This window comes from Triticum dicoccoides, chromosome 4A (genome assembly GCF_002162155.2).
Source record: "Triticum dicoccoides isolate Atlit2015 ecotype Zavitan chromosome 4A, WEW_v2.0, whole genome shotgun sequence".
NCBI lineage: Eukaryota > Viridiplantae > Streptophyta > Magnoliopsida > Poales > Poaceae > Triticum > Triticum dicoccoides.
In genome coordinates, this window is record NC_041386.1 from 704,739,594 (window position 1) to 704,752,633 (window position 13,040).

Below are 13,040 nucleotides of genomic sequence, written 5' to 3' on the forward strand. Positions count from 1 at the left end.
GAGTCTCGGATGAGATCGGGGACATGACGAGGAGTCTCAAAATGGTCGAGACGTAAAGATCGATATATTGGACGACTATATTCGGAGTTCGGAAAGGTTCCGAGTGATTCGGGTATTTATCGGAGTACCGGAGAGTTACGGGAATTCGCCGGGGAGAAGTTTTGGGCCTTATTGGGCCATACGGGAAAGAGAGAGGGGCTGCCTAGGGTAGGCCGCACCCCCCCCCCCCCCAAAGCCTAGTCCAAATTGGACTAGGGGGAGGGGCCGCACCCCCTCCTTCCTTTCCTTCTCTCTTCCCTTTCCTTCTCTCCTACTCCTACTACACGGAAGGGCTCCTAGTTCTACTAGGAAAGGGGGAATCCTACTCCCGGTGGGAGTAGGACTCCCCTAGGGCACGCCATAGAGAGGGCCGGCCCTCCCCCTCCTCCACTCCTTTATATACGAGGGCAGGGGGCACCCCATAGACACAAGTAGATCTACGGATCGTTCCTTAGCCATGTGCGGTGCCCCCCTCCACCATATTCCACCTCGGTCATATCGTCGCGGAGTTTAGGCGATGCCCTGCGCCGGTAGAGCATCATCATCGTCACCACGCCGTCGTGCTGACGGAACTCATCCCCGAAGCTTTGCTGGATCGGAGCCCGGGGATCGTCATCGAGCTGAACGTGTGTTGAACTCGGAGGTGCCGTACGTTCAGTACTTGGATCGGTCGGATCGTGAAGACGTACGACTACATCAACCGCGTTGTCATAACGCTTCCGCTTACGGTCTACGAGGGTACGTGGACAATACTCTCCCCTCTCGTTGCTATGCCATCACCATGATCTTGCATGTGCGTAGGAAATTTTTTGAAATTACTATGTTCCCCAACAGGGGGGTCCGGCGCAACCTCGTCCAGGGGCGCCTAGGGGTCCTTGTCGCTGCTCCTTCGAGTGAGCGTCCTCTGGGGGCGGCGACTCCTTGTCGGTGCGTGGGCAGACCGGCGGCGCCATGGCAGAGAGAGAGAGAGAGAGAGAGAGAGAGAGAGAGAGAGAGAGAGGAGGATGTAGATGAGAATGCAGGCGAGATGACGTGAGCAAGGTACTATTTATTGGCGGTCGGAATCTAGATCGACGGGAACAGTACATACGCCGATCGCCGGAATTTACGAGTAATGTAGTTTGAATTACACACGATTCCCGCAGCAAAATCCGTGTGTGAACATAATATCACACTGTTCCCAATGGAGAACCGTGGCTGATTAATAACGCCCGACACTCACCTTTCAAACCTCGAGACGTGAAATAGAGTGCCAATCATGTGGGGGCTGGTTGTCTTGCTAGATTTCACATTTTCTTTTTTGAACACCAGATATTTACATCGACTGATGATTTTTTAACTCGCAAGTACACAAGTATGATTTTTCAAACCGTTATGATTAGCCGTTGCATGAAGATGCAGTTTAAATTTGAATTACAGACATTAAATGGCTAGAAAATCACTTAAATGTCTTCAAATGGTCAAATGACCCCTAAAATTTTCAAAATTTTTACATGACAGTTGTATTAGTCCACGTTACACGTAGAAAAAAACTGAAGGACATAAGAGTTGACAGGTTTAGTCCTAGTAGTGATGCTCGTCCCGTTTGTGTCGATTGAGGAATATTCATTGTAACACCCCTGGTATTACGAACTTGTTTAGCACCACGCTTAAGCCTTAAGAGTAGCTAGCAAATAAGCTCATCGCATTTTAAATTTATTTCACGCATAAAATAATAACCAGAATTTAGTTGACTCACTTTGGTAATTAAAAGAAATCAAGTTTATATTGTAAATCAATTTATTCTAGGGCTTGATAATGCCTAATAAGAATTCTAACAAACAAATTGGGAATAAGTTATTATTTGTTATGGCATGAACAACAATTTCTATAACCAAAAATATAATGTAACCAATGTTTGGTGCTTAAATAAAGTTGAAGTACCGAATTGCATTGACGGATAGTTGGGACGGGGTTGTGGAAACGACTGAAGTTCGGGCGAGACGTGTAGCCGTTTTTGCGTCACTTTACAAACCGTGCTTGGCACGTTCCCTGCGGTCGGAGCCTTGGACGCAGCGAGCCGCCTGCGCGAGAGCTCCCTCATCCGTGCTGTTGCTGTTCCCTCGACACACTCGGCACACACCGGCACTGTAAGCTCTTTCTTTTTTAGAAAAGGAAATATATTAATATCACACCTTCTACATTGACTAATGCATAGAGCTATTCTTTATTACAGGCTCAAAGCTCCTTAGATGTATCTTAACCTTAGATCGATGATACACAACAACCGTACTAAATGCCATTCTTATTAGGAACTACCTCTAGCAGTACAGTTTGCGTAGTAATATAACCTCTCGTAATCAATCGTTTGATGGACGCAAAATACCAGGTGAATGGTCCCAGCTGTGAAGATAACGTTCCCTCAGCCGTGCATCGCACCAATCACCGCGTTGTTGACACACTCAGCACACACGGGCACTGTAAGCTCTGAGTATGTTTGTTTCCTAGTCTCCTTTAATCAAAGATATTTTTCTACGCACGTTCCAATCCGAATCATGCCAATACACAAGCAGCCAGACACGCACAGAGGCACAAGCATGCATGCGCACGCTGCACCGAGCACGCGAGCTGCCGTGATGCACGAGCACCTTTTACTTAGAGCACCAGTGACCACTGGCCAATCTCCAGCATAGCTAAGCACGCCAAATGCATGTGTATTATTGAATCTTGCATGTGAATTTTTTATATGAATTTGTATTTCGAAACGTTGCAGTATCCCTGTCCAATTGATAACTATCGTACAAGCACTCTAAAATTAATGACCGCATGTATGTTACTATACATTGACTATTTGCATGGTACCGTTTCTTGACCTACCGAGTTTTTCTTTGTGTGCGTTCTTGTAGACTTAGAGAAAGCAGAGAGGTAGAGAAGGCAACCAAAGGGATTCGAGAAAGAGCGTCTGCGCACGGAGCCGCCGTTGTGCGTATAAAAAAAAGAGGGGCACTGTATTATCGGCAGAACAAGTTAGAGCTCACCTACCGCAGCCTTGGATTCCAGAAATCACGTGTAGAAATCAGCATGCCTAGTGCTGCCGCGTCTGCTGCAGCAATAGACCGAAGCGGAAATCACGTAGTGCTTTAATCAGTGTCGTCTGCGTAGGAATTAGTACACAAGAGAGCTTTATGCTGAGGCAGCACGTGAACGTCCCAGTGCACAAGAGAGCTACCTGGTGCACTGCGTAGGAATCAGTAAGATACCCTAAGAAGGGTATTTTGAGAGTCATCATTGAAGATGCCCTAAGAAGGGTATTTTGAAAACTCTCATCTTACACAGTTTGGGAGGGTCTGTGCAACATATTTTATCATAACCTCTCTGGCTTCATGCAAAAGCGTTCAGGAGTTGTGTCTAAGTCAGCTGATTTTTAGAGAGCAACTTGTACACGAATATATTGTTGCAGCATATCCAAAAAGGGAGTAACTATGACCGACTGTCCATCACTCACACGTCCATACGCCGGCTCTCTGCTCTGCCATACGCAGCCACAGATGCTCGTGGCGCGCCTGCGCCGGCGCCGGAATCCGAAAACGATGTCCGGTCCCAGTTTGCGACCAGGGCGTCGGCGGCCTCCGTGGGGCTGTAGACGTCCCACCACAGATGGCCGCACGCCATCTCCTTGCTGACGAGGGGCCCAGCCCGCAGCACGCCTACCTCGTGTTTGAGCTCGTTTGCACTTCCGTCCGGGGCTATAAATAGGACTACGTACGCACCTGGTTTTATCAGCTTTCATAGAAAGACAACTTACACAAGTTGAGTCAAGTACCGCCCCGCCACCACTAGCTAGCTAGCAATGGCCACACCCACCGATGAACCCACCATCACCATGGAGACCTGCGGCGGTGTCTCCGACGACCCCACCATGGAGACCATCGGTGTCCTCTCCGATGTCCCCATTGTGAGCAAAAGCCTCCCCATAGGCGCCGTCTCCGCCAATTTCAAGGTCACTCGTGGCTTCGGTGGAATCGCGGAGAACGCCAAGGTGAACGTCGACACGCTGTATCTGCGCCAGATCATGACAGGCTGGGACGCGAATCAGTCGGATGTGATAAAGCCCAATGCCGTGACTGGGCTAGGTAAAACTGTTGTGAATAACTGGGGGATCTATGACGGCCCTGGCTCCAAGGCGAAACTGGTTGCCAAAACGCACGGCATGCACACATTTGCCGGCAAATGGAGCAATTGGTTCACCCTGGTGTTTGTGGTCGAAAGGTACGTAGAGTAACTATTATTGTTTTGTTCCACGGTTTTTATTTTACATGTAAGGCCAATAATACATGAGAGTCTACGGGGCATGAAACCACTGCTGAGAATGGCCTAATTATCATCTAGGAGCAAAAGCGATAATATATATTGTGCATGCAGGTTCGAAGCGTCCACTCTTCAGGTTATGGGAGCTAATGATGAGGATGATGCAGATAATGAGTGGGCCATTGTAGGTGGGACCGGTGAATTCACAATGGCTCGCGGCATCATCCAGAGAAGAGTATATAGTGTAACAGACAGTGCATTAACACATGCGCTTACTATTGAATTCTTCTGCCGCATGAAGGAGGTAAGTGTGTAATTAATTTCAGTTTATCTTCTTTGAATCATATATTCTAGTGGTCTCGTTATCTGATCACTTTACATTACATATGCAGTAAAATATTTATCGTTTCTTTTCTGTTATTTCGAATCGAGCTCATTGTTGGAATATGTTATACACTGGGGACCCCTACTATCACATCAGTCTCAATTACATAGCTTAGTAGGTCCTGTAAAATCATATTTGGAGGGCCATTTTTAACCTGTAAATACAAACACCACCTAGGGTTCATTTGTTGCTCCTAGTAGTATTTTTTGTAAATACAAACCACGGTATTTTCTGTACATACAAACCCTACCATGAGACATAAAGAGACCTGGTCTCCCAACTCCCCCTATAAAAGGGGTTGAGGGAGGAGCGGTGGAGGACTCTTCGTTTTTGCCCTATGACTCTGTTTGGCTCTCCCCATTCCTTCACTCTCTCATTTCGTTGGGCTAAACCAACAATCATGAATCATGATGCATGGTCCTTCATATTCAGGTCGTCCCTGCACCTACAAAGAGAGGAACAGTTGGTGGAAATAAAGGCTCCCTGCTTTGGGAAATGGAAGGCAAATCCCAACGTCTAGAAAATGTGACAATCTACCATGTAGGTGCAGTTGAAGGGTTTCAATTTTCCTACGTTGACGAAGACGGGAAAATCCGCACCACTGGCACTTGGGGTCGAGTACATCTTGATCCTTTGCGCAAGACAGAAGTGAGTAGATTTCATATTTTACCATGCATGTGGGCTGTGCTTGTTTTGCAAATTATGTTAGTTTATGCCTGGCTTCAAACTAACCTAAACTTGACACTGATTTACGGAAAATATTATCAAACAGTAAGACTCCAAATATAGGTATATATATAGTATAATGAAAATATATATTACCTGCAAAATCGTACATGCTACGTTTTTTACATGACGTATTAGTTTTGTTATAAGTCAAACATTTGTATATTTCACTATATAGATTCATAACATATATAAGATTTGTCTTTTAGATTTACTTTGGAAAATACTTTTACAGTATATAATTCATATATATGTTGCGAAACTATAAGGATGTTTTGAAAATCATTAGATGGTTATTAACATTTGACTTAAAGCACTGCGACCTATGAAATAAAAGAACAGAGAGAGTATGTATACTTTCTTATTTAGTAGTATGATATAATATAATATCTTATTATATAAATTAAGATAGTTTGACCTAACATTATTTTAGAATTATATGTTTTTGGGAGGTATGGAGTTTGCAGCTGTATATATCTTTTGTTCTGCCACCTAATTAATAAATACTTGATGATACATCGTTTTTTCCTCTTAACTAATTATGTGCTGTTTTACAGATAAAGTTTGGCCCATCAGAGTTTGTGAAAAAGATCAATGGGGCTCAGAGAGGAGGCGGGGCCTGGCTATCAAAATTTGAGATCGTCACCACCCACAAAACGTATGGTCCTTTTGGAAGTGACATCGGCACTCCACAATTCAGCTATACCGTGCCGGAGGACGAGACCGTGGTGGGCTTCTTCGCAAACACTGATAATGTTTTCGTCACTTCAATTGGTGTTTACACCATCTGAATCATTCAGTATTCGACCCAGCTGCAGCCTGCAGCTACCTGCATGTTCCTTTTAATCATCAGAGTGTTTGATTTCTTCCCGTTTCCGCTGTTCCAGCAATAAGATGGCTAGCTAACAAGGGTGTGTCCCCCTTGTCTATGCCGATTGCATTGTGATCTTTCGTAATCAAATCGGTCATGTAACATCTTTCTTTTTCTCTTTCCTTTGCAATGTTCAATGATGTTTTCAGATATTGTTTTATCCATATAGCATCCGCCAATCCGCGTCTTCCCAAGCGTCACTGTATCACTGCTATTGATGGCGACTGACCCCTGGTCTCGTGCTAGTCCACAGCCTCCTACACTCGTGCACAGTTTCCGCGCACCACGACTGCCCTGTTGCCAATACCCGGCAGTCTCATCTCATGGTTTCTGCTCCAACATTCAGCATCGTGTGTGTCCCACCGTAATAGAACTAGTCCAAAATATGCACACACGCCAAGTGTCTTATTGTGGATCTGCTGCACTATGGTCGGGGCTTCTCTCCACAACTCCAGGCTGCTTCGTCTTCCTCTTCTTCCACATGGCAACATCTATGCACGCAGTGTACCACAAGAGATATAGTAGCGCATTAACATGTCTGGCACACTCAAATAGCTCAGATATAGCCCGTGTTCTGCAGCTTCTACTTTGGAGCCGGCTCACCAAATATATACACCGGCTTCCAGTTCTTCTTCCAGGTCCTTCTACGTCAAGAAAATGAAAAAATCGGCCTTTCTCCTCTCGTCCTCCCTCTCCCGACCCCGACGCAGCGACGCGCTCCCGCGCCCCGTCCTCTCCCTCTCTCCCTTCCCCTCTCCCTCGCTCTCTCGCTCTCTCCCATGTTTGAGCAGCCCGAGGAGGAAGAAGGAAAAACACACGCAAGAGCTTGAGGTAGAAGAAGAGCGCACAGTGAGTTTTACGGCACCGTACACACTTGTGCCTTTTCTCTGTTTCTTCTCAACACACACGCAGGGTTTTTTTTGCATCAAACTAAGACTTTATTAATTCAAGATCGTTCGGTTATAGTCTGCCCAAAGGCAATCAAGGAGAAAAACGGGGCTCTGCTCTAGCCAGCACTCCGTACCCTTAGCCGAGCAAGCACGTTGTGCACACAAGTGAGCCGAAGTATTAAACTCCCTACTGACATGGTGAACCGAAAAAGAAACAAAATTGAGGACTATATCATCTAGTTCTCGTAAGATAGGCGCTGCAACCGAGCGAGAGTTGCTTCGCGAGTTTCATTGGGTGACCAGCTCCATGCTATCGACGTCCATTATCACATGTGACATCCCGCGAAACTGAGCGAAGATCACACCCTCCCGGAAAGCTAGAAGTTCGGCGATGAATGGATCTGAAACACCGGCCAGCGCCTTGCACCACGCCCCTACAGATATGGCAACGGGCACCACCACCAGCTCCGCCTGTAAGTGCATCCGGGAATACCGAACCATCAGTGTTGATGGTAATCCACCCCGCGTCGGGGGGTCTCTGGCCCTGTCCCGCCAGCACCCTGGTGCGGCGAACAGGTAGATCAAGCAACTATAGGGTTTCAAGAATCCACTTGAGTGCTTGGACAGGATCATATCCCTCTTGTTCATGAGTCCACTTGTTTCTGGAAGTCCATATTGCATGCATGATTGTGATGATCTTGCATCGAGTGTCATCTGTGAACATGGGATCTAGCACAATATCACGTGCCCACGTCAATGGATGCACCCTCGGTAATTGAAGATCAAACCGATCCTTTGCCACAATCAAAAACTGCTTAGCATGTGAGCATGAGATCAACGCATGCATCAAGTCTTCATCCGTTGCTAGACAGATGTCGCACCATCCAATTGGTTTGATATATCGGTGCTTCAGGGTCGAGTAGTCTGGCAAGATACCGCGAAGAACTCTCCACCAAAAAACCCTAACTTTCGGCACCACATGAATTTTACAAATTGCTGACCACAACTGTTTGTTAGTTGATGAAGTATCCGTAGTCATCCCTTCCTCTAGAGAGCTAAGCTCGTTGCAAGTCATTAGAGAGCGATATGCTGATTTAACAGCGTAGTTGCGTGACTTTTCCAGTGCCCACGCCAAAGTGTCTTCCCCTCCTGACTATTCAAAGGAATATTTAGAATTGCCTCAGCATCCTGGTGAAGGAAGTTTTGGCGAACAAGCGACATTCCAGTTTTCCAGTGTAATCATCAATCAACTCCGATACGTGCGCGAGAGGGGCATCCCCTAATCAGCCGACCGGTTTCATAGTGACAGTATCGGGAATCCAAGGGTCGTTCCAGATAGAAATTGAGGAACCATCACCTACCCGATGGATGAGCCCAGTCTCCAAGGCTTTCCTTCCCGCTATAATCGCTCTCCATGTCGAAGAAGCACTCTTGGGGATCGAGGATTAGAGGAAGCTTGTATTAGGGAAATATTTCCCTTTCAGAACCCTTGCACAAAGTAAAGTAGGATTCGTCAGAAGACGCCAGCCTTGCTTGCCAAGAAGTGCCAGATTAAAAACTTGAGGATCCCGAAAACCCAAGCCACCCTTGATCTTTGGCTGTGTCAATTTGTCCCACGCTAGCCAATGGAGGGGTTTCTTGTCCAGCGAGCTCCCCCACTAGTACTTTGCCATCGGCGAGGTGATATTCTTACACACTTTCTTTGTCAGCTGAAAACAACTCATGTTGTAGGTTGGGATTGTGTAACGCCCCCGATGCAACTTTCCATATTCGTAACTCCGACCCTTGCCTTTTCCGGAGATGCGATATGTTATTTTCCTTCGTGGTTGGGTTTTTGTCTTTTGTTTTACTTTTTGTTCTTGTTATGCATCTCGTCTCATGTCATCATCTGCATTTCATTCGCATGTTTTTCAAAACTTGCATCCGTTCGTGCTCCGCCTGTTCTCTCCGTTGTCCGTTCTGAGCCCGACCACACTCGCACGCGCCCGCGGCACCTCCGAAATATTATTTTATAAGTGGCATAAAAATGTTCTCGGAATGGGTTGCAACTTGTCGTGCGGTCTTATTATAGTGTAGACAGGCCGCCTGCCAAGTTTCGTTGCATTCGGAGTCCATTTGGTAGCCCAACCGTTAAACCTACAACCGCAATATAGCCGGTCTATCGTCGGACGTTTTCGGTCTCCGATAATCGTGCCGGGCTGCATTTCTCCTCTCTCTCCTATCAGCCCAAGCCTCTCTCACACAGCCCACTAACCCACCTATCTAACCACCTCCGCTCCGGACCGTTGGATCGAGATCCGATGTCCGAAAACGGAGCAGAAACCCCCTAACCCTAGCCCCAACCCTATATGAACACCCCCTCCTTCCATTTTGGGCAGCCTAGCCCCTCCACCTACCTCTAGCCTCCCCCTCGGGATCCCCGCAGCCGCCAGCCGCCGCTCCCCTCCATTTCCGCGCCTCTCCAACCCTGCTCCGCCACTTGGCGCCGCCGCCGGCGTGCCCCGGACCAATCCACGCGCGCCACGTCGCCCCCTGACCGTCTCCAGCCACTGCCCCGCCGTCATGTGGCATCGCCACCTCACCCCGCGCCTCCAGCCGCTCGGGCCCGTCCGAGCCCGTGCGCAGCCCGCCGGGGCCCCGATCTGGGCCGAGGCTCGCTCCGCGCTGCCGTCCCGCAGCGCTCGCCCGTCCCTGCGCCTCGCTCCGCGCCGCGGGAGCCGGGCTCCCCGCGAGCTCCTCCGCCTCCCGAGCGCCTCGCGCGCTGCCGGCCTCCTCCAGCCATCGCCGGAGCCGCCCTCTCCGCCGTCCCAGGTCGCCGCTTCCCTCTCTCTCCCGTCTCTCCCTCTGGTTTCTCTCTCTCTCTCTCTCTCAGATCTCTCTCTCCCCTTGCAGGAACCCCGCCGCCGCCGCCAGGAACCTCGTCGCCGGCCTCCCTCAGCCTAGGGAACGTCGGATCCAGCTGTTCCCTCGCCGGATCTGGACGCCATCGCCGCCCCCATGGCCTCCTCTAGCCTCGCCGGCCCTTGCCGGAGCCCCGCCGCTGTCTGCCGCCTTCGTCTCGATCGGGACCGAGCACGAGCGCTCGTGCCCCTGTGCGTGGGCCCCGCAAGCCCAGGCCCGCAGCCGCAGCCAGCGCCAGGCCCAGCCGAAGCCAGCCAGGCCCAGCGCCCCCTTCCAGCCTGCCAGCGCCATCTCCACCGACCTGGGCTTGGCCCATGGTGAGCAGTTCCCCCAGCCCTCTCCTGTGCACTTTTGGGCTGACCAGATTCGGCCCTATCCATGTTTTTTTCCCGCGGAACGATTTGTCTATTATTCAAGTGATTTTCAGATTTGCAGAAAACCCCCTAAGCATCATGCATTTAATAACTTTAGAACCGTGCATCATATTAAAATGTTTTATATATGTAAATGCTTAGAATTTTGTGTAGAATAATATTTCATTTTCATCCATGTTTAAAATGTTTAAATTGCTGTTTGCATTAATTTGCATAAATGCCATGCTAAAATGATTTATTTCATAACTAAATAACTGTAGCTCAATTTTAAATAAACTTTATATGTAAATGGGGTGGAAAAATGCCTAGTTTAACATGGTGCACTTTATTTTCCTGTTTAACAACAATAAAATTGTGTTTAGGGCAGAACAGTACCGAATCTAAAAGATGCACATGGGGATTTTCCGGAATTATTGTTTGTTGTTTCCGGCCTCATTTAAACTTGCCTAGATAGGTAGTTTTATTATGTTTCACCCCCTTGCCATGCTAATAACATTTAATATTGTTGGGTACATAACCGAGATCAAACTAAATAATTGCATGTGGTGTTTTGTCAATATGCAACTCGTTGCATATTGAGCTCCACTTAATTTGTAGTATTGTGTGTTGCAGTTTGCCATGCCATGCCTCATTTAACCGAACATGCATCATACTTGATTGTGCATCATGCCATGATTATGCTTGTGTGTTTAGCATGTTGTTTGTTTCTTTCCGGTGTTGCTTCTTAGTTCCGGTATTGTTGCGATTGTGAGAATTCGTTCGACTACGTCTGGTTGTCTTCTTCATGGACTCGTTTTTCTTCCTTGCGGGATCTCAGGCAAGATGACCGCTACCCTGGATCTCACTACTATCATTGCTATGCTAGTTGCTTCGTTCTATTGCTATGTTGCGCTACCTATTACCTGTTTATCAAGCCATCCCAAATTGCCATGTCAGCCTCTAACCTTTGACACCTTTCCTATGCAAACCGTTGCTTGGCTATGTTACCGCTTTCATAATAAGTTTGACCATAGTTTGACCACAGTTTGACCATAGTTTGACCATATTTGACCAAAATTCAAATAATTGAAATAATTATTTAGTAACACTAATATTCTTGAATAATTATGTAGTAACATTAATACTTCTTCAATAAGTAGTTTGACCAGATTTAACCAATTTTTTTAGAAAAACTGAAATTTGACCATATCTTTTTTTCCTTTTGGAATTTGAGGATTCTAAAAAATTTCAAACATGCCGTAGGCGGTCTCCATCGGATGCGGATTTTCGTGCTGAATTTTTTGATATATTATATGTTTTTTCCGACATCGTATGCAAAAGTTATAGCCGTTTTACATTTTCCCTACACTTTTTGCAAAACATGTCCAAATTTAAGTTTTCAAATTTTCCTAACTAGTAGATGTAGTAATATAACTACCTCTCGAAAGATTTTATTTTCTGAAGTTCTTATCATTTTCTTTTGATTTTTTCAAAACTGAAATGGCGAGATACACGGGGGGGGGGGGAGAGTTTGAAAATTGCCCTATAGTGCCGGTTTGTATCTTCAACCGGGACTATAGGTTAAGACTCTGTAGTGCCGGTTGGTGACGCAAACCGGTACTATAGGTTAGACCTTTAGTACTGGTTTGTGTCACAAACCGTCACTAAAGGGGCTCGTGGGGCCCTGGCCTGACGCCAGCCTGCCACCACCCCTTTAGTACCGGTTCGTGGCACGAACCGGTACTAAAGGTTCATTACGAACCGGCACTAATGCATAGCCATTCGAACCGGCACTATTGATCACATTAGTGCCGGGTTTTTTACAAACCGGCACTAATGTGCTTCACGTTTGACCCTTTTTCTACTAGTGTCTATTGCTATGCTGCGCTACCTATTACCTGTTTATCAAGCCATCCCAAATTGCCATGTTAGCCTCTAACCTTTGACACCTTTCCTATGCAAACCGTTGCTTGGCTATGTTACCGCTTTGCTCAGCCCTCTTATAGCGTTGCTAGTTGCAGGTGAAGTTGAAGATTGCCCCATGGTGGACAGGATTTATGTTGGGATATCACAATATCTCTTATATTATTAATGCATCTATATATTTGGTAAAGGGTGGAAGGCTCGGCCTTATGCCTGGTGTTTTGTTCCACTCTTGCCGCCCCAGTTTCCGTCATACCAGTGTTATGTTCCCGGATTTTGCGTTCCTTACGCGGTCGGGTGATTTATGGGACCCCCTTGACAGTTCGCTTTGAATAAAACTCCTCCAGCAAGGCCCAACCTTGGTTTTACCATTTGCCTCACCACCACCTATATTTCCCTTGGGAGTAATTAACCCAAGGGTCATCTTTATTACAGCCCCCCCGGGCCAGTGCTTGTCTAAGTGTTGGTCCAAACTAGAGCACCGTGCGGGGCCATCCCTTGGCAACTTGGGTTACGTCTGTACCTGTACGCTTAGCTTATCCGGTGTTGCCCTGAGAACGAGATACGTGCAGCTCCTATCGGGATTGTCGGCGCATCGGGCGGTCTTGCTGGTCTTGTTTTACCATTGCCGAAATGTTTTGTAAACCGGGATTCCGAGTCTGATC

The 13,040-nt window shown here is 47.3% G+C and overlaps 1 protein-coding gene across 1 annotated transcript; it reads left to right on the forward strand.

Annotated features, from left to right (window-relative positions):
* The first annotated feature begins 3,813 nt into the window (after nucleotides 1-3,813).
* On the forward strand, nucleotides 3,814-6,487 carry LOC119289790. The gene is made up of 4 exons (XM_037569008.1): nucleotides 3,814-4,287; nucleotides 4,441-4,630; nucleotides 5,144-5,359; nucleotides 5,995-6,487. The coding sequence occupies exons 1-4, from the start codon at nucleotides 3,869-3,871 to the stop codon at nucleotides 6,226-6,228; spliced, it is 1,059 nt and encodes a 352-aa protein (XP_037424905.1). The 5' UTR covers nucleotides 3,814-3,868; the 3' UTR covers nucleotides 6,229-6,487.
* The last annotated feature ends 6,553 nt before the right edge of the window (nucleotides 6,488-13,040 follow it).